General features: G+C 43.1%; 1 protein-coding gene across 2 annotated transcripts; it reads left to right on the forward strand.

The window, feature by feature from the left end:
• Positions 1-9: 9 nt before the first annotated feature.
• Positions 10-16,673, forward strand: LYAR (Ly1 antibody reactive). Of its 2 annotated transcripts, none has more exons than XM_074992485.1 (9): positions 10-66; positions 2,338-2,527; positions 4,445-4,559; positions 7,869-7,976; positions 10,596-10,679; positions 12,797-13,214; positions 13,516-13,629; positions 15,694-15,779; positions 16,210-16,673. In XM_074992485.1, exons 2-9 carry the CDS (start codon positions 2,406-2,408, stop codon positions 16,342-16,344), a joined length of 1,182 nt encoding a protein of 393 aa, XP_074848586.1. In that variant the 5' UTR covers positions 10-66; positions 2,338-2,405; the 3' UTR covers positions 16,345-16,673. The 2 variants fall into 2 exon arrangements, with proteins under 2 accessions (XP_074848586.1, XP_074848585.1); XM_074992484.1 differs by lacking the exon at positions 10-66 and adding an exon at positions 88-232.
• Positions 16,674-22,381: the final 5,708 nt, after the last annotated feature.

Raw genomic sequence — 22,381 nt, forward strand, 5'->3', positions numbered from 1 at the left:
AGACGGGGAGGGGACTGCCGGTGGCGGGACAACGCGACGGGGACACCGAAGCGCACGTGCGGCAGGGTAGGGGAAGAGGACCGCGGTGACACCATCCGGAGCGCACGCGCAGTTAGGGCGGAGCGGAGGAGTCCCCTACGCTCCACGGCGGCCAGGTGGAGGGAGGGGAGGTGGCCGCACGTGCCAGGGCCCGGCGGGGTTGGCTGTTGTTGGCCTTGGCGCAGCATTTAAAGTGAGTGGAGGGGCCGGTCAGGCGTGGAATAGCGTCGGGCCGGGCCCAAGTTCCTTGTTAGCTTTCCCCGCATCTGGAAGCCGGGCGGGCGGAAGGGTCTGTGGGGGCACCGGGAGCAGCGCGCTGGTTGTATGCGCCCGTCGGACATTGGCCGCGCACGTGAGGGGCACCAGCGGCGGGGCGCCCTGCCGGCCTGCGCCCCACGAACTCGCTTACCCGCTCCCTGCGGGATGGCTGCTGCAGTGGGGAGCCTTATGCAGGGCTCCCACCAGCGCACCCTGAGGGAGGGAAACAAGCCCCACTGCGGCCAGCCGGGGGAGGGGCAGGGCGCTGCAGGGGGTAACAGGGGAGCGAGCCTGCAGCCGCGAGGGGAGCGCAGTCTGGCATTCGGCGGGGGCTTAGCCGAAGTCGGAGCTCAAGAGCACGCCGGGGGGCGCTCAGTCGGGCTTGGCCGTGCCTCTCTGGGCAAATCTACGCTGTTGCGTTTGTCTGGTGAGGACGCAATAAGCTGCTGTGGCAGAGCTCCCCACAGCCTAAGGCTGCGTGGACACTAGTAAGTTCTTCCGGAAAAGAAAAGGGCCTTTTGCCAAAGAACTCACAGAGTGCCTGCCCACCACGCGCTCTTTGGACCTGAAATCACAAGAGCGCAGCGCTCTTCCCAGTGGCCCTCTTACTCTCCTTGATGAAGTAGAGTGCCTTTTTGGGAAAGAGGCACATGTAGATGCTCCATGGGCCCTTTTATGTCGAAAGAACAGTTCTCATGATACAGCACTTTTTGATTCCTGACCCATTTCTTTCAAAAGAGTGGGGGCTGTGCAGACACTCTGTATTGAAAGAGTCAATTTTTTTAGTTTGATTTTTTTATCTGCTTTTTTGCATATGGACAAGCTCTTTTGAAAGAAGTTTTTCCATAAGAGAACTTCCAGAAGAACTTCTGAAAGATGGCTGTAGTTTGGATGTAGCCTAGCTGCTTCACTTCAGCAAGGCTCAGAAGCTACAGAGCTGGAGTAGTGTCCCCTGTGATCCAGGGCTGTGGAGACAGTGTAGACTTGTGCTGAAGTGGGGTGATTGAGAGTGGGGTAGGCTTTCACATCCTTGAATGATGTAAATTATATTGACTTAAGCTGTAGAGCACACCTGTTCTCCAGGTGTGAAAATCTTTGTGCCCTGAAAGCTGCAATGGGTCAGTCTAACTCCCACAGCACTGTGGTGTAGGCATACCCAACCTATTTTTGGTCAGGAGCCATTGAGCCGCATAAGAATCAGTCAAAGGCCACATTTAAGCATACCCCCTGCGCGCACACACACCTCTACTCCCAATGCACTCAGTATTTATTAAAATAAATAATCTTCTCCTGCCGCTTCCTGATACATCAGGAAGGGATGATGTAGTCGGACTCCTGGTCATATTCCACACAAAGATCACAAAGAGATCTCTCTCAAAATTTTAGACTTTATGTGACTGCCTATTACAGGAACATCTGTTGAGAAGAGCAAACTGGAGGGCAGCAGACTTCCAGAGGGGGGAAAAGCCTTAAATATAGGAAGAGGAATAAAGACTTAAATTTTGAGAGAAAAGAATTTGATCTTCATGCAAAATATGACCATGAGTGTGTGATAAAATTAGGAAGGGATCGTGTAGTCAAAGTGGCAAAAGGAGATTGATTGATTGTTTTTATATGTACAAAGATGTATAGAGCCCCTGATTCTCCCCTCTTTAGAATAAAGACGGTTAAATTAATCCTGGTGTCAAAAAACACCGTTGTGTTAGAACCAGGATTTTGATGTCAGAAACGAAGAAGAGCGTATTTTAGAAGTTTTACAAAGGGACAGCAAAATTGGGCAAACACTTTAATGTAAGGAGAGAAGATAATCTGAGTTTGAGCAATATACAGTTTTCTATTCAAAAACGATCAGAATAATTGAGTTGCATACACAGAAATAAGTTTGAAATTAAAAATTAATATTACTTAAAAACATACATCTGTTAAATTTGTGATTGGGAAATTGAGCCATGTGCACTTAATTTGTGTGGGTTGCTTATTAATGAAATATAATTGATATGCTTTTTCAGAGTTATAACATTAATTGCATTTTTTTTCTAGATTTGCATTTGAAAAATAACCAATTATAACCACTTTTGGGAAGAAATTGTTTTGATCGCGCCACCAAAATGGTAGTTTTTACCTGTAATGCATGTGGAGATTCTGTGAAGAAAGGGCAAGTTGAAAAACATGTAAACATTTGCAGAAACTGCCAGTGCCTTTCTTGCATGGATTGTGGCAAAGATTTCTGGTATGTCAAAGATTTTGTGTTGGGGAGTGGCGGATGAATGTGCATATTCAGCATTTTCCATAGAAAAGCTTCCTAGGATATTTTGGAGGTGTGAGTTATTTTGTGAGGTATTCAGACTTGTATTTGAAACCAACCCCTATCCTCCCAAAAAACGCCAACTCTACAAAGCTGCATAAATACAATTTGAACCAAAATATGTGCTGTCTGGAGTTGGAAATTAATAGACCATTCTGGTATTATGCATAGCTTCTCCAAAGTAGTAGCAAAGAGGGAAGATTAATTATGTTCTTACTCTTCAGAGCCTAAGGTCACCCTTGAAAGGGACAAGAAATTATGCTAAAATATATATAAAGAGCAACAGAGCCTATCATTGTTTCTCGTTGTGGAGTAAGAGGACTCAAATAAAAGCTTGGAATGAAGAGTAGCACAGTGCACTTCCTACAGGTTCATGTGTTATTTATTGATATATTGTTCCCTCATTTTTAGTATTGTTTTTGTTTGGCTTTCTTTGTTATACAAGCAATCCTGTAGCACCTTAAAGACTAACTAATAACTTTGTTTTGAAGGTGCTACTGGACTTACTGTTGTTTGTGAAGCTACAAACTAATACAGCTACCCCTCTGAACCTATTTTAGTAACTCAAGCATTATGGCATATAGGTGCATGTTTAAATTTTTTTTCCATCCCTGTTATATGGTGTAAACATTGAAGTGTTATTGTTACTCTTTGCAGTTATGAATTACAGTAGTTTGAGCTTTAGATTATGGCAAAAATGTTGCTGATTGCTGAAGAATCAGTGTGACTGTGGAATACTTATTGCCAAAATTGCAGCAGCTCAGTCTGTAACTATCCAGATGTTTCACAAAAGACCCACTATAGTGTCTATTCCCAAATGTAAAAGTAGAAATTAGTTTTATCTAAATTTAACAAGAAATAAAATTGTTGATCCAGACTAGTAGGCTCCTATTTTTCAGCTGTAAAAAAACATGGTCAAGAAAACTTCCCTAGACAGAAATTGATGAACGGTCTCTAAATCCAGGAATTACATTACAGTTTCAGTGAGCTGACTCCTGGTTATCCAACATTCCATTTTATGTGACACTGCCTGGGGTGGCGTGGAATAAAACTGAATGAATGTTGGATAACTGGGGGTTGGATAATCACACGTACGCCTCTGGGCAGCCGGCCCACCTTATCAGCTGGTGGTCAGGCAGTGGGCCAGCCAGCCCCACCTCCAGATCTCCAGGCCTCTCTGCTCCATTAGCGCCACAGATGATGTCTGACCAAAGTCCCTGGACTAGAGAGGTTCAATCTGTAGTACTTTACTATCTCACATTGTGAGGATGGATACATTAAAAATAGTGAGGCTCTCAGATACTATGCTCATAGGCCATGTAACTACCTTATATGTGAGCCAGGAGAGATGAACTATAAATGTTTATACTCTTATCACACTGCAGAAAAATATTAATATTCTTCAGAAACAGCTTTTACAAAATATGAGTATAGGCAAATACTACATTTAGCTTGTATGCATAATTACATATGTATTACTTTAATAAATATAAAGCAGCCATACATAAAGACCTACTTTTGTATTCTTTGCTACTTCTAACATCCATTGAAGTCAAGAGATGTTTATCAGGCCATCCACTGTCAGGAATTCAGGAAGTCCTGAAAATATGCTTGTCCTTTACTCTTGTGAATTCCACTGATTTCAGTGGGACCACTAATACAAACAGAATGTACACAGTTATTCATAGAATTGGAGAGTAAATTTGTATTATACAATTACACCTTGTTTCCCTGCTTGTGAAGGTTGCCTAGTTTGAAACACTGAGTGTGAGTTGTTAATGCTTTTGTTAATTGAAATGAAACACTGTTTACAGATTTAACTGTGGCTTATTAATATTTAAGGGGTGATGATTATAAGAGCCATGTGAAGTGTATAAGTGAAGATCAGAAATATGGTGGCAAGGGTTATGAGGCCAAAACTAACAAAGGAGATGTTAAACAACAGGAGTGGATTCAGGTAATGTTTTAAAATATATATATTTAGGTTTTTTTTATTTTTCTTTCCAATAGTACGTCATCTTTATTTCAGAAAAACTTGCATACTGAAAACAAGAATTCATACTGTGGGGGAAAATAAATGCACAGATTCTTTATTTTAAATATCTATGCATGTCCTGAAAAAGGTCTGAAATGAAGAGAAGAGCTTAAAAGCCTGACATAATGCATCTCACCAGCTGGGCATCAGAACTTCAGGTTCTGTTCTTGCTCGCGGTCTGTGCATTGTAAATGATAGCATACTCTTCCCCTGCAGGTAGCGACTCCGTTGTGATCCTGCTTGCTTATAAGGAGGCTGAACTTGATTCTTTCTCCAGTGGGGTGGTAGTTGTAAGTTGAAAAGGAGAAAAAAAGAGACAGCCAAAATTGGTGAGAGGGCTCTTAAATTTCCAAGAGGGTTTTAAAGATAATTTTTCTCAGCACTGAGAATAATGCATGAGCTAGAGACTTATACAGTGAATGGGACTATTTATATACTTATAAGTATATACGTCCATAAATTAAAAAACAAAAAGGTGACAGAATTTTAATAAGCAATACAAGTCTTTAAGTGGATTTGTAACCTCTCTTCTTCCACATCTATAACATCATCCTTGACAGTGGTCATTTGAATTGCTTCAGAAGCTATCAACAGTAACCCAAGGACTAGTTTGTGTGTATGTTTAATTCACAGCAATGTGAAGTGTAACTTTACTCAATAATAACCTGCCATGTACTAAGGATATGCCAACATTGTACTTGGGAACAGATGGATGCGCACAAACTCTACTGAAGTTTAGCATGCTAAAAATCAGAAGCATGACTGCAGCAGCTCAGGCTATCTAACAGGCTATGGCTACACTAGCCAGTTTTGCCAATTAAAAAATGGGTGGAATGTCCACCTGCACAGTGTGTTTTTGTTGATACTATGTTGACAAACGTCGGCATTTCCTCCAACAACCTTCTGCCTCTCCCAGGTGAGGAAGAACACTTTTAGTTGATTGGTTGTGTCAACACAAAAGCTGTGTGGACACTTTGGGGGGCCTTCTCTCGACAGCCACGGCATCCAGGACAATGGGCAGCCCTGTCTGCTGTACTTCCAGTGCCCGTGGAGAGAGTGGCCTGTCCAGCCGCTCTGTCAACAGAGCGGAGCACTCCTCTGATTGGCTTTTGTACGTGGCCACACTTCGTCGAGAGAAATTTTGTTGGGTAATCTCTTCTGACAGTGCTTCTGTCGACAGATTGCTGTAGTGTAACCGTAGCCACAGGATGCAGTCACACTTCACCTGCTGGGTATATATTCAAGCAGCTAGCCTAACGGGTGGGCCAGTTTTTTTGGCCTGAGGGCCACATCAAAGTATAGAGATTATATGGAGGGCTCACAAAAGTGAGGTTGTTGCGTGGGAGTGGGTGAGGGCTCTAGCTGGGGGTGCAGGCTCTGGGCACGAGGGATTTGGGATGTAAGGGGGTCTGTGGGTTGGAAGGGAGTGTGGGAGTATGATCAGGACTGGTGCAGAGGGTTCAGGGGGGCAGGTTCTAGGCTGCACTTATCTACTGAGCAGCTCTCAGAGTCATTGGCGTGTATCCATTCCAGCTAGTTCCAATATAAGGTTCTCAGCCAATGGTAGCTGCAGGGGGGCAGTGCACGGAGCCATCTGGTTGCCCCTACATGTAGAAGCTGAGAGGTGGGCACATGCTGCTGCTGCTTCTGAGAGCCGTGAGGAGCCATGTACAGAGCAGGACCAGCCCCATACCCTGCTCCTCAGTCAAACCTCTAGAGCATGGGTGTCCAAACTTTTGGCTTGCCTGGGCCGCATTGAGTGAAGAGGAATTGTCTTGGGCCACATATAAAATATATAATATAGTTAATGTATATAAATCACATAATAATGTTAAAAGTTTACGATCTTGTGGGGTCGCATTACTAGCTGTCCAGGGCCACGGGTTGGACACGCCTGCTCTAGAGTCAGATTAAAATGGTTGATGGGCTGAATGTGGCCCATGGGGCATAGTTGCTCACCCCTGAGTTGCTGCCATTCTAAGAGTGGTTATGCTACTGTTTTTAGTACTCTGGGAAGCACACGGACAGCTACAATGCAGATATTTAGTCCAAGTGTCTGTACATGTCAGCAAGGTCCACACACACAGTTCCTTAGTATGTGCTGGTCTACCTAGCTAATAGAAGTAGATATAAAGCACACCAAGAAAGTGTTAGGTTCCAAGGAGGCCCTTAGTGCATGGTAGGCTTGTCCAGGGTACTTTCGCAGCCCAGCTTGTTGCAAATTAAGTGTGTGTATAGACAAACCCTAAAGCCCCAGTCTCACCGAGTATTGACACCAGCATTTAACTTTAGATAAATAATCCCATTGATTTCAATGGTATTACAGATGTAATTGAAGGTGTGCTTGTAATTTAGTGAATTGCTAGAACAGAGCCTTTTAATTATTCAGTGGATGGTGCTGTGAAGAAGGGCCTTAGATTGTTTATGTAAAAAAAAAGTTGCCACGAAGTAGAATAGTTTTATGTGCTGCCCCATTTATCTGGTGGGTCTGAGCGATGTAGTAATTTTTGGGGGGGGGTTGGGGGGGCAGTGGTGAGGGGAAGGGGTTGTCTTCAGTGTCTTATTTGCTATGCTTTTGATGTGGAAACCCAATATTCAGGTTAGTCAAAGACAACTGCTTCCCTCCTTTTAAGAGGCTGTGAATTTCTGGAGTGCTATATGAAGAGACAAGCAGCTGACATTCTCTTAGTACGACTCAGAAGGAATAACTGAGCTTTAGTTTAACATAGTTGTCTGGTATTATGCTACTTGTCTTACTTTTAGATTTTTTTAAATTTGAGACCATAGCTAAATTGGCTTATATCTTCTGTTTCATCAGTGCATGATGTGAAAGTAAAGATGAACAGGAGAGATAATGTGTGGATAGTAGTGGAATATCTTACCTTGGCCAGGTTATTTTTGAATTTTATTTTTCAAACTTAGTCCGTCATTTGCTTCAGATTAGCAGTAAAGAATGTAGAATATTCATATAATCACTTTCTGTGATTTTTTTTTTCCTGTGACTTTTAGAACAAAGCACTCAAGAATGGGTGTGTGTTGGGCTGTTTTTGTAATACTCTAGTACTTTCAAAATTGTCTATATAATCTGTTTGAATACTAAGATGGCAAATATTCGAATGTATGGATACTCCATGGTTTGCAGTTTTTTTAACTAAATATGCTCTATATTTCTCATTTCATCCTGCTAACTTCAGTGTTCACTTGACAAATTATTTGGTTTCTTTCTTGCAGAAGATTCATGAAGTTATAAAAAAGCCAAACATTAGTCCCAAACTGCGAAACATCTTGGAACAAATGCATACCTATGACAATATTCCAAGAAAAAAGGTCAAATTTCAGGTATGACTTTAAGACAAGTACTGGATTTGAAATTAGGATTTCTGCATTATAATCTCATGTGTGCCACTAATTTGCATTATCTGAAACGGGTTGCTTAACCCATCTGTACAGTTTGGAAGGTGAGTGAAGGTGAGGTTGAGGCTGCTATTGTATTTATAAAGCACTGATCTTTAGATGAAAGCCTTTCTGTTTATTCAATTCTTATCTAAAGAATTATTGGTCAAACGTTCAACACTTTGTTAGGTTTGGAGCCCTGCAGGTACAGACTGCCACTCTAGGTCTGTCCTGCATTTCAAAATCACCCACTGTAGTATTTCTCCATTTGTTGTTTCTGTCAACTTCCACACCCCCAAGCACTGCTCAAAAAATTACAGTGATCTTTCTGCTAAATCTCACTCCTTCCAGAAACTTTCATTGCTTCTTTAGGGCTCTCAGTTCCTCCAAATAGCCTTATTGAGTTGCCACTAGACATCTGTGCCAAGTTCCAATGATTTTATATAACACCCATAAAGAATAATAGGCATGGCTGGGAAAGTGAGCATATTTCTCTTACTCCATGCCTCCATTTATTTGGCTAACAATAGACAGAACATATCTCCTTTATATGGTTCAGGAAACAGAAGCTGTGGTAAAACTTCTTGAGATACCACAGCAGATGTGAACATTTGAGTAGGTATTTGGGGGAGGAGTGACATATGATACTGCTGGGAACATTGCTCCATTATTAGAGATCAGACGTTTCAACCGTCCAATCTTATTTCCATAGTCCTTTCCTGGAACAAATGAAATAATACAGGTTGGTCCTCCTCAGTTCTGAATGAGGGAGTTTGCTGTACCAGGGTATGTCAGTTCCAGCTCCCATGCCACTGGACCCCCAGATCAGCTCCATAGTTGGGTTGGCTCCTGGCCCCAGTGGGGCTCCTGGTAGGCAGCTTCCACTGCTACCAGCTGGACTTGCAATCCCAGAAGGGCCACCAGCTCCGCTGCCACTGGCTGGGTTCCTAGCCCTGGCAGCGCTCCTGGCTGCTGGCCCTCCTGCCACTGGACTCCTCAGGGCTCTCTGGTTCCAGAACAGTTGCTAGAACACAGATTCTTGGTTTAGAGAGGTTCAGCCTGTGTATTGTAATGAGGAAACCTTTATGGCAAACCATTAAAGCCATCACTCTCCCCTTGCCCCTTTTCTAATCAGCTTTCGCGGATTCCTCAGAATATCCAAAGAAATTTTGCAACACTTTCCTTTGTAGAAGGAACACCTGAGACTGCTCCAATAATTTTCAAGTGGATACATGTGAAACTTATTTCCATTTTCATGTTCTCTAACAAACTAAGGCCATTGCCTTAGAGAGTGTAATCACTTGTCCCATGTTTTAAATGACTTCAGTGAGCCTAACTATGTTATAGCTCACTTAATAAACAATTACAGGTTTTAATGGGATGTTAGTACAGTTGACAGTCTCTACTCAGAAGAGTCATGGTACTAATTTCATGATTTGGACAAGAGTCTGAGACAGCTATTGATGTCTGAGACATGGATGACCTATTATAATAGATGCAAATAATATGCAAAACAAAGTAGAGCAACAGTGCAATGGGGAGAATAAACCTTTAGACTACTGAGAATAACAGTTGACTGACACCTACATTTCCTCAGTTAAGTGGTCATGTGGTGTTAGAATTCTTAAATAAATATTTGAAATTATTAATATGGTCAATCACCAAACACCAATTTAACAATGAATTCTTTTGGCAAATCCAAAGGCCAAGTAGCCCTTCATGCAGTTGCTCCAAACATGCCTAAAAAGGCTAAATAACAAGCAATTTGTGACAATTCATCTTTGTTTCCAGTCTTAATCCAGATAAAATTTACAACCTCCTTTCTTTCCAGGGCTTTTTCCCCCCTTTTTGCTGTCCAACAATTTTTCCCATTGTACGTGCAATGATGTGTGGGTTGGGTAAGAGCCAGTTTAGTTAATTTTAAGACAGATTCTTTGTTTTTATTGTTAAAACCACGTGCAGTGTACCCTGTTTGTCAAATTCATTTTTTTCTGAAACTTTCCCATTTCCCATTATTCTTTGAATGATACTTTCTCCCTTACTTTATTCCTTTGGACTTTGGGAGACACGCACACACACATTTTTTACCGCTGCCTCCGGAAGGAGCCGCTGCTGGAGCCGACACACAGGAGAAGCGTGTGGCAGCGGTGCCTTCTCCAGCCATGCATGGTGGGGTCCTAGCCATGATCTGGCAGCTCCAGCTGTATGGCAGGCTCCAGCAGTTTTGGCTTCAGCAGCTGTGGGCTGGTGAATTCCTGGCTTTTTTTTCCCGGGCAGGGGAGGAGCCTAGCTGGGGGGAGTGGATAGTAAACCCTCAGATTTTACAGACTTTTGGGATTAACAGACACCCCTCCCCCATTAGCCCATTAAATCAAGGGTTTACAGTAATTTGAAAGGATTTCTTCTTACTTACTAGTTGTGGCCTTTCTTTACAAGAAACACACATTTCCTTAATTATACTTGAGTGAATTTTAATTCTTTAGCTTTATACTTACCTTACATATAATTATCAAGTTAAAGTGGAATGCCCATCACTTGTCTCACTACTTTTCTTTTTCTGCATAGAATTGGATGGTGAACAACTTGAAGGTGGTTAATAGTACACTGCAGGACCAGGTGTGGGATATCTTTTGTGAAGCAACCAGCAACGTAAGTCAAATCAAAGCCACAAAAATCTTTTCATTAAGAATACAACAATAGGGCAGCAAAGTGAAGAATCTTCAAGACTCCTGCTTGATACACTAAGTACTGTATATTAAGAACGAGTCATTCCTGTGTCCAAAGAAAAGATAGAGTACATGAGACCAAATTCTTGCTAATCTATAAGGCAGTGGATTGCTGATACGGCATAGTTGGGGTACGCAGTAGCTATACATGGCAACATAATAAATTTTAGCTTGAATACTCTGGATAAACTTCTTATCCCAAACTGTTTTTTCCAGTAATGAACAGTCAGTCCACTCTTTGATCTTTACTACCCCAATCTGACATGCATATCTGTGTCCAATAATATTTTTGCATATCTTTTTTCCATTGCAACTGAAAAGCTTGTATATTGTCTTATTACCCGCTCATTGGAGTGTTTTATTAACTCAGTTCATAAACACAAATTTAAAATTGTGTCTTTCGTTAAAAAAGAAGTTCTATTAAAAATAAGTAATATTTAATGTATTTTAAGATTAACAATTCTCTTCCCAGACACACAGCTTCATTAAAATGAATTTAAAATTAAGAATATCAGTAACTTAAGGGTAAAACGGGGTATCTGAACTGTCTCACAATCAGCTGTCTTAAACATAGGCAATTCAGAGTTGAAGTACACAGAAAATATATCCAACCGTATGAAGGAATGCACAGTTAAGGCAGTCAAGCAATGCAATAACTGTCAGAGTATGATTAAGGCATTTTACTGTTTATGGTTCCAAATATTTATTCTTATTTTCCCCCTTTTGTGGTATTGCTGCAGGGTAGCGGAAAGTTTAGTTATTCAAAGTGTAAATGCTGTTCGTTTGGAGAGTATGTGCTTTACTTTTCATACATAACAGAGTGGTGAATCCATGCTTTGAATGGAATTCAGTCTTGCTTATGGAGTTGAAACCAACAACTTATAATAATATTAAAACAACAACAACTTGTATCTGTTAGCTGGCTTTTCCCAATTTCTGTTTAATATTTTGCTAAATTGAGCTATTACCAACACCTCCTGTCCCTGGTGGAAAATACTTTACCTGTTCACTAATGCATTGTAATTTGGAAACTATCCTTGCCTGGACTTGCTGCTTGTCCAAGGTTCACAGCACTCAGATGTGTTTGGAAATTTGGTTGTTGCGCTGAAAAAAATAAACATAATCATTTAAAAAAAATTAAAAAATTATGTTAATCCATGTTGGATTTTTAAAAACGAAAATATGTGCACAAATGCCCGATTCATTTTTTGAAACACAAAATTAATTGGAATAACAGAAGCATATATGATTTAGAATCAGAGAACACTAGACCTGGAAGGGACCTTGAGAGGTCATCGAGTCTAGTCCTCTGCCTTCACGGCAGGACCAAGTACCATCTAGACAGTGGTTTCCCAAACTGGGGGACATGTCCCCGGGGGGGTATGAAGAAATTCCAGGGGGGTGTGAGGCAACCTAGCCCCCCTGCCACTCGAAGAAAAAGCCGGCCCTTGCTTCCAGCTCACAGCCCCTGCCATGTCACATGGGTGACCCGGTGCAGCCGCTATAAAAAGCAGGCAGCCGGTGAAAGCTCACGTGGAGCTAGCTGTCTCCTGCAAAGGTGAGTAAGTGTGGGTTAGGGCAGGAGAAGGAGGATGGGGTTTGATGAGGGGCTGGCAGTGCTTGGCTTTGCGGGAGGGAAGGGGCTCAGGAAGGCAGTTCATAGGCAGCTGGGGTGGCTGGCCTGTGGGAGGTGAGGGTTTCTTAGAAATCAAAAGGAGGGCGTGATGCCAAAAAATTTGGGAACCACTGATCTAGGCCATTCCCAGAAGATGTCTGTCTAACCTGCTCTTAATATCTCTGGAGATTCCACAGCTTCCCTAGGCAATTTATTCCAGCATTTACATTTGTAAAATTAACATCTTAGATTGGGGAGTTAGACTACAGGCCATGCCTTGCACTTCAGCTGAGATTAATTGTCTCTGCCACGTAATGCTGTGCTCCATAACTAATCAAGTATTTTTTTATTCCAAGCATAACATCTACCCCATAAATAATAGATGTGAAATAAAATTTTATTACAATATTACTTTTTTCAAAAAGGGGCCAAGCAAAAAAGAACTAGAGAAACCACTGCAGAAAGTAGAAAGCCAGTCCGTAAAGAGTGAAGTAAACCCCCTATCTGCAGAAACAAATGAAATAACAGCTGATAAACTTGAGAGGAAAAAGAGGAAAAGAGAGCGAAAAGAAGAAAGACAAAAAAACAAAAAGGCAGAGAAAAAAGATGCGAAAATAGAAAGCCAACAAGAGAACTCGAAAACTAAAAAAAGCAAAAAGCATAAGAAAGAAAAGGAAGTTTCTGAAGATGAAAATGAAGAAACTTCCAACCACAATAATGCAGAAAGAAAGAAGAAGAGAAAGCATGAGAAAAATGATACAACTCAGCTAGACGTAAATGGAAATAGTCATCATACTGAAGAAGAAACCACCAATATAAAAAAACAAAAACGTAAACATGAAGGTATATATTTAAGCTCACATTCCATGCAGGGCTGTGCCAAGGGGAGGGGAAGAGGGGGAGGATTGTTTTTGGCATCTTGAAAATTTAGTAACCAGCTTTTGTAGAGTGTTGCTCTTAAAGAAACTTTTAAGCAAAAAATAGATATATAATACAACTTAAAAATAATATGATGCAAGTTTCTCTTAATTTCAAGATCTGGAAAAATCTTACAACAAACTCCAATGCCAAGAAACTTTTGTTTACTTTTTTTTAGAAATTTGATGAGGAAAAATATTTAAATTAATATCTTGCCCTTCTACAGACGATCTTAACACCATAACAAAAAAAATGAAATATATGAAACCTGTGACAACAGAAACTGAAAGAAGTGGGGATGCAGCCATGGAAACTGAAGAAAGTGGGGTTGCAGATAAAGGTATCTTTGAATTTTAAAGTGGAAATTTAGATGTGTATTTTAGGAAGATAGTTACGTGCATATGAAATTACTTAAGAGCTCCCACCTTCCTCTAGAGACATAGTATCTATGAGCCTCATATCTGGTGTAGACTGTTTCCCCTGGTTCTTCACTTAGCTTTGTTGGCCATTCTCCATAGCACCCAGTTCCCTCCTCCTAGGAATCGGCAAAACAGCTGCACAGAGGAAGAGTAGCCTCTTATGTTCCTACATATCATACGACTAGCCAGTGCAGGGGACCAAGAAGATGGCATGTCTTGGACATACTTTGTGCTTGGCATTACATGACTGCTGGATCTATAATTGGCCTTATTTCTGTTTAAACTAGTTGTACTTGACATCTAGGCTATGTATAATAATTTTTTTTTTATCGCTGAGCCCATGTAATATGGCAATGTAGTTTTCACATTTAGAAGCAATCCTAATGAATGGCTTCCTAAGTCTATATTGCGTTAAAGTTTTCCTCCTTTTTTAGGGGAGGGGAGGAGGACCTCAATTTTCCCAAAGGGTGTATCTACACAAAGTTATTTTGAAATAACTTTGCTAGCATTTACATGCACACACACAACCACTATTTCAAAATAGCAGTTGGCTTATTTGGAAATAGGTAAATCTCATTCCACGAGGAATAGCGCCTATTTTGACCTGTGTCAAAATAGTGGCTGTGTAGATGTGGAATAGAGCCTATTTCAAAATAAGCCATAGTGCAGCCAATGGCTCTATTATGTGTAGGCACAAATAGCTCAGGGCTATTTCGAAATGCATTTTATCTGTAGCAGTGTTGTTTTGAAATAAGGCTGCTGTATAGACGTACCCTGAGTTGCATAGAAACTGAGCCATATTAGATAAAAATGCTTTGAGATCTGTTTGTGACAAGCGTAATACAATCTTAATTTATTTAAGTGTGCAGCATCTCCCTCTCCCAAGATGCTGTCTTGTCGTTCAGAATGCTGTCTTGTCATGTGTTCTTCCTTCACAAAAGGTTAACATGCTAATGCAATAGTACTCATGCTGGTCAGATGGAACATTACACACAATCTGCTTCATTTGGTGGTCATTCTGTCAGAGTCCCTGGCCAAAGGCCTTGGATGGCTCTAGAAAATTGGGTTTAACTATATTGCTCAGGGGTATGAAAAAAATCTACTTATCTAAGACACTGTTAAGACAACCTAATCCCCAGCATAAACAAACTAGATTGATGGACGAATTCTTCTGTCAACTTAGTTTTTGCTTGTTGGCGAAGCATGTTGCCTGTGTTGATCAGAGTTTACTGGACTGTACTACAAGTTTACATTGATATAGTTACATATACCAGGGGTGTGAAAAATTCTTGTCCCAGAGAGAGAGAGTTGTATGAATGAAATCACTGTAAACCAGCATTTGGTGAGCAGAAGAATTCTTCAGCTGACTTAGTTATTGCTTCTCGGAAAGGTGCTGATTTGTGCTGACAAAAGAATCCCTCCCGTAGGCATAGGTACTAGCTGAAGTGAAGTGCTGCATTTGTGCCACTGCAACATTTCAAGTGTAGCTAAACAATGAGTGTCTATAGTAGGCCCATTCTGGGTTCTGAAGGGTGTTAGTTTCAGTCCTGCTGGAGTGCTTGGTTATCCTCCTCTGTTCTTGGTAGCATAAGCACAGATTTTACTCAGATCTCTGCTCTGTCCCAGGCCTTGCCACTGCTCCACTACTTCCCTGAAGTACTCCACAGCATCTCCTGTATGCCACTGACAAAGTGATATGTGGCAGGAGCCACAGCAGCTAGGAAATGAACGGTGATTAGTGGTTGCTGCATTAACTTCTTGGTTGCCAAGTCAGCATGGAGACTGTACACCCCTTTACACTAACTTGAGAGACCACTTGTTCAATCCAGGTGCCACGGTGGTGATAGTGCCATGGGTACAATAATGAGGAAATGAGAAAGGAACTAACTAGACAAGGGTTCTGTGATTTGTTTTTAGCTAGTACATGTAATGAAAGCATGACCTAGGAATGTAGAAGATATAATATTTTTTTAATAATATTATAGGTAAATTCAACTGGAAGGGAACTATCAAAGCTGTTTTGAAGCAAGCTCCAAACAATGAAATTTCAGTAAAAAAACTAAGAAAAAAGGTACAGTAGAGTTTGTTTTTAAAGCCCCTTTAGTTTATGGAAATAAGTATTTTTTTCCGCTTTTAAACTACCGATATGAAAATATACAGCTATTCTACATAAACAAGACTTTGAAACATCATATGTTATTGTGAGCTGGTTAAATAGCAAATCATATATAGAGATATAAAAATGTGATTTAAAGAAGTTTATTCTATGAAATAAATAATGGGGGAACCACTCCTCCCAATTCTGCAAAATACCATCTAAGAAAATAGTTAAGTCTGTAATTTCAGCTTTGAGGTGTAGGTATTAATACATTTCTTGTTGGATTTAAATCATTCAATATTATTGAATTGATGCATAATACGTGTGCAATTTAGTGTGAAATGTTTATATAAAAAATGTCAATTTCTGTTAACTTGAACTATTTTGTGTTTGTTTTGTATAGGTTTTAGCTCAATTTCATGCAGTAGCTGGTGAACGTCATAAATCAGAAGAGGATCTCCTGGTTATATTTAATAAGAAAGTGAACAACAATCCCAAATTCAGGGTTTTAAAGGACAGAGTTAAACTTATGAAATAGAAAATGTGTATTTTGATAATGGTCAGATTTTACAGTTGCACACTGTATCCAGATTTTCCTATCAAGTGTGCAAACATAGCTTTAATGAATTCCAGTAGACATTGAGTACATATCACAGAATAATTTAGCTGTAATTCCATTCTTGGATTTTTTTCCCTCTTATTTCTTACCTACATTCATATATACAACTGAAAATTTGGGAATGGTTGCATATCTCTTTCCAGAAATTTTGGTTTTACAGAAAATGTATAATTTTTTGGGAATTTTTAACAGAAAAATTGCTGGAAAATTGCTGTCCAGTCTATTAAAATTGTTTTCATGTTACTGAATTTATGCAGGTGTGAATTTACTTAAGACCTGGGTTGTATTGCAGTTTTGCAGGAAGCAGTATAATTGCTAACATGATATAGTAATACAAAGCAATGGAAAAAAAGTTAAGAAACAAAAATGTTGGGGTCCAAAGCTAATGCCATACGCTTCAGAGTATATTTAAAACTATATTAGACTCCAATTTTGCCATAAAAGGAATCATTGAGATTCGAGTGGTCCCCGTGGGTGCTCCACCATAGGTGGGTGTTGGGCTCGCCCCGGTGCCGCAGCTCGGAAATTCTTCAGCAGTCTCCGTCGGGTCGCGCATGCGCCGATGCGCGTCGGCTCTTTGTGCGCTTACGGTCACGTGCGCGATCCGGTCCCCGCCAGTTCCTTCTCAACCGCCAATGGCTGCAGATGGAATCCTCTCCGGCTCCAACGCCCGAGACAGATGAAACTCATTTTATTCGTGTTAATAGTTATAATAATAATAGTTAGCAGTTATATAGTTATTATAGTATTAGTTTACCGTGTTTATAGTTGGTTTTAGAAGTACAAGACTGTTTTAAGCATTGGAGTGGCCGCCTCCTGGCGGGCCCACTAGTTTTGTCAAGCCTTCAAAGGCCAACAGTTGCTATTGTTTGGCAAATAGACTGTTAAGTGTGCTCTTAGCACTTAAGGACTCAGAGAGTTAAATTCTAACAATGTTGTCCCTCGGTTCTAAGAAGTGAGAATCTTGCCGGGAGGCCATGCCTGCTTCGGATGGCCACAGCAGATGCATCCGGTGCCTAGGGGAGACCCACGTTCCCCAGAAGTGCTCCCATTGTTCTAAATTAACGAATAGAGCTAGGAAGGATAGAGAGATGAGGCTAAAAATGCTGCTCTTTGACAAAGCACTTCAACCTGCCTCATCAGAGAAGCCCCATAAGAAGGGCTCTTCAGGATCTAACGAGAGGAAGGCTGCCTCTTTGACCTCCTCTGTGCAGAAGAAGAGAAAAGCTTCTCCAGCTCGATCCCTGCCCGTTACCTCTGGGAGCGGGACGAGCGAAACAAAGGGCCCGGGCACGCTGGCTTCTGCTGCTGAGAAAGCCGCGGTGCGTGCACCCGCGCAGGGGCCCATGGTTCTTAAGGAAATGGCACCGAGGGCTGTGCAGGCACCGGACAGACCGGCACCGGCTACTGCGGCACCGAAAGTTTCGGCTCCAACGGCACCGGAGCAACACTCGGCACGAGGCCCTATGGGGCCGAGCGAAGCACCCCGAGCGGCACCAGGAATGATGGCACCGAGAACAACGGCACCGGGGGCAGTGGAAACTAGCACGGCACCCGCTATGGTGCCGAGCCCTCCGGCACCGATCAGACCACCAGTGATGCCTGAAAGAGCAAAAGCTAAAGCAAAGACCTGGCACCGCAGTCCCTCCCCTGAGGTAATTGCGCTGCCATTATCGCCGCAATCCCCACCGGAGATTCGACGAGCAGCAACACCTTCAGCCTGCCACAGACGTCCATCTCCCTTTCTCCAAAGTCCATCTCATGAAGTTGCACGCTTCTCACCATCATCTAGCAGAGACCCCTATGAGTATTCTCACAGAGGCTCTCCCCATACATCGGTGTCATCTCGACGGCCACGGCATTCCCTGCATCACCCTTACATCTTTGGGTCGTGGTCCAGGTCCCCATCACCGGGTCCCTGTCCCTGTTGCTATGACTGCCACCATTATACAGGACATCAATATAGGAGGTCTGCATCTCATCATAGATCTCCGTCAACTCCTCCTCAATGCCACAGTGCACAGCTTCCACCTGGGGGAACACCGCAAGTTTCCCAATCAGAGGCTGGATCAAAAGATTTTGAGCCTCACCTCGAAGCTTCAAAAGGGCAACCATATGAATACAGCCAGGATCTCGAGGAACTGGAGGAGAGATACCACAGTGATGCCTCCTCATCCTCTCCAGACGAAGCGGTGGTTCCTGGGGACATTTCCCCCCCAGATGACCTAAAACAGTTCCAGGAGCTGTTCAAAAGGGTAGCTCAATCTCAGGACATTCAGGTGGTGGAAGTGCAGGAAAAGCACCACAAGCTTCTTAAAAACCTCAGGCCCCCGTCCTCTTCTAAAATAGCTCTACCATTGGACGGTGCAATTGTGGAGGCAGCCACTAACATATGGCAAACTCCGGCCTCTGCTCCTCCTACCAACAAAAGGGCAGACAAAAAGTACTTCGTCCCTGCTAAAGGTATGGAATTCTTGTTTAGTCATCCACGACCAAATTCGCTAGTGGTCGAATCCTCTCAACATAGATCCAAAACATCCCAGTATAAATCTGGGGGACTGGACAAGGATATAAAGAAACTGGATCTCCTCGGTAGAAAGGCCTACTCATCATCTACCCTGTTGCTTCGCATGGCTAACTATGCTGCCCATTTGTCGAACCACAATTTCGACAGTTACCCCAAACTTACCTCCCTCATGGACTTCCTCCCGGAGAATAAGAAGCCGATCCTTAAGGCAATTGTACAGGAAGGTTACGCAGCTTCTCGAGCAGGCATCCAGATTGCATTAGATGTAGCGGACACAGCGGCTCGTGCCGTAGCCACTGTGGTTGTAATGCGCAGGGAGTCGTGGCTCCACACCTCCGGCATTCCCAAGGAACTACAAGTAAAAATAGCAGACCTTCCCTTTGACAAAATGAAATTATTTGCAGAATCAACCGACTCAGTCTTACACTCTAGTAAAGACTCCAGAGCGATACTTCGGACTTTGGGGATATACACCCCACCATACAGAAAGAAAAAGTTTTATCCTCAACAACGCCGTTATGGTTACCTACCGCAACGTACCCACTTTCAACGGGGGTATGATCAGGGACGTCATCAACAGCCACATTACAAGGCCCCTAGACGTCGACCTCAACAAGGCAACGCCTCCTCAGGGCAAAATATAAGACAGCAGGTTTGACGGGTACGTCGAGGGTCGCGAAACCAAGACCATATCTCAGTGCCAATCTCAGTACATGTTCCATCACCGACTCAAGCCATTCTACCCACAATGGAAAAGCATCACTTCGGACAAGTGGGTATTGGAGATTGTGAACATGGGATACACGATCCCCTTCCAGTCATTACCTCCACCAAATCCTCCCACCGCACCCCTTCTCAGATACCCCTCTCACCTACCGGAACTAAGGCGGGAGGTGGACCACCTCCTATTCATAGGGGCAGTGGAGAGAGTACCGGAGCAATTCCAAGGCAAAGGTTTCTACTCCAGGTACTTCCTGACAGAGAAGAAGACAGGAGGGTGGAGACCCATTTTGGATCTAAGGGCACTCAACCAATATCTGCGCAAACAGCGCTTCAAGATGACTACGATAGCTTCAATAATCACGGCACTAGACGACGGAGATTGGTTTGCAGCCCTCGACTTACAGGATGCGTATTTTCATATGACAATTCATCCAGCGCACAGGCGCTTCCTCCGGTTTATTGTTGGCACAGATCATTTTCAGTACAGAGTCCTTTCATTCGGCCTCTCTTCAGCACCCAGAGTCTTCACCAAGACCCTAGCGGTCGTGTCAGCATACCTGCACAGACAGGGCGTTTTCATCTTCCCGTACCTGGACGATTGCCTGCTAAAGGGAGCTTCCCAGGCAGAGGTATTATGGATGATACACATTGCCACAAACACATTTACCTCACTGGGCCTCATCATCAACTTCTCAAAGTCAAAGACTGACCCCATGCAAAATATAGAATTTATAGGGGCTCAGATTCTGTCATGTCAAGGGTATATTTGTCCGATGCCCGTTTTCGCGCCATCGAGTCTCTAGTACAACTAATAACATACAGCCCCACTGTCTCAGTCCTAACGTGCTTACAACTACTGGGGCATATGGCGACCACTACGTTTGTGGTACAAAATGCCAGGCTGCACATGCAAGGATTGCAGCATTGGTTGGCAACCGTATACAAACCATCAATCCATACCGTTCACAAGATGGTGTCACTCACAACGGAGGCACGAAGGTCACTAACATGGTGGGCAGACCCCAAGAATCTACTAACGGGTGCCCTTCCGCCAACCACAAATTACTGTTTTCATTACAACAGATGCCTCCCATACGGGATGGGGGGCACACATGGACAACAAAACCACTCAAGGTTTATGGTCCCCCGCAGAGAAGACACTGCATATAAACATATTAGAACTCAGAGCAGTGTTCAATGCATGCAGGCATTTTCAGAATTATCTGCGCGGAAAAATAGTTGGTGTAAATACCGACAACACCACCACGTTTTATATAAACCGAGGGGGGGGGGCCAGGTCTCGTACACTCTGTGCGGAGGCAGTCCGACTGTGGAACTGGTGCATTGCCAACAATATAACCATAAAAGCTTCATACTTACCGGGTGTCCACAACGTAAAGGCGGACCAACTCAGCAGACACTTTGCGCCCACACACGAGTGGCAAATCCGTTCAGACCTGCTTCACCAAGTGTTCCGCAGATGGGGTTTTCCCCAAATCGACTTGTTCACCACTCGCGACAACAAGAAATGTCCCCGATACTGCTCCAGAGCGGGCATGGGACAGGGGCCTTTGGGGGACGTCTTCATGATCCCATGGAAGGGCCCTCTACTTTGTGTTCCCTCCCACAACACTCATACACAAGGTCTTGGAGAAAGCCAAAAGGGAGAGAGCACGCATGATACTCATAGTCCCGACCTGCGATCGGCAACAATGGTTCCCATTGCTTCTACGCATGGCACAGCATCGGCCGTTTCCCCTACCAACAGTGCCAGACATTCTCACACAGGCTCGGGGGTCAATACTGCACCCGCAAAGACTCCGGCTACAAGCATGGTTAATCCATGGCTCGGCGCCCTAGAGACTACATGCTCAGAGGGAGTGCAGCAAGTCCTGGAATGTAATCGGAGGACTTCCACCAGAAAGACTTATCAGCACAAATGGTCGCGTTTTTCCAATTGGTGCTCTTCCAAGCAGCTGACACCTCGGGACGCCACTATACCTATGATTCTGGACTACCTGCTACAACTCAAAAGGGACTCTCTCTATCCTCTATAAAGTTTCATCTGGCGGCTATATCAGCTTTTCGACATGAAGAGGATGGATCAACCATAGTTGCCCATCCTGTTGTCTCACACTTCCTAAAGGGGTTGGTAAATCTGTACCCCCTCGGAAACCAATACTGCCGTCATGCAGTTTAGACTTAGTTCTACACACGCTCTCGGGACCGCCCTTTGAACCATTGTCTACGGTCCCCCTTTGACTACTTACCATTAAAACGACCTTCCTCCTGGCAATCACGTCAGCTTGCAGAGTGAGCGAGCTCGCAGCCATAATGTCTACACCACCCTGCATGATATTCTCAAAGGAGGCGGTGGTCTTATGTTTGCACCCAGCCTTCGTTCCAAAGGTCTCTTCAGATTTTCATATCAACGAACCAGTAGTATTGCCCTCATTCTATCCTAAGCCTCACAACTCGAGCGAAGAGGCACGGTTGCACTTACTGGACGTAAGAAGGGCACTGGCCTTCTACATCGATAGAATTAAACTTTTCCGGAAAACAGACAGACTCCTGGTGTCTATTGCATCCAGGTCAAAAGGGGAAGCACTATCTTCGCAGAGGATTTCAAATCACATCGTGTCATGCGTAAGACTGTGTTACGAGCTTCGCAAGACTCCTCTGCCAGTTCCGCCCAGGGCCCACTCC

This window comes from Carettochelys insculpta, chromosome 4, assembly GCF_033958435.1.
Source record: "Carettochelys insculpta isolate YL-2023 chromosome 4, ASM3395843v1, whole genome shotgun sequence".
NCBI lineage: Eukaryota > Metazoa > Chordata > Testudines > Carettochelyidae > Carettochelys > Carettochelys insculpta.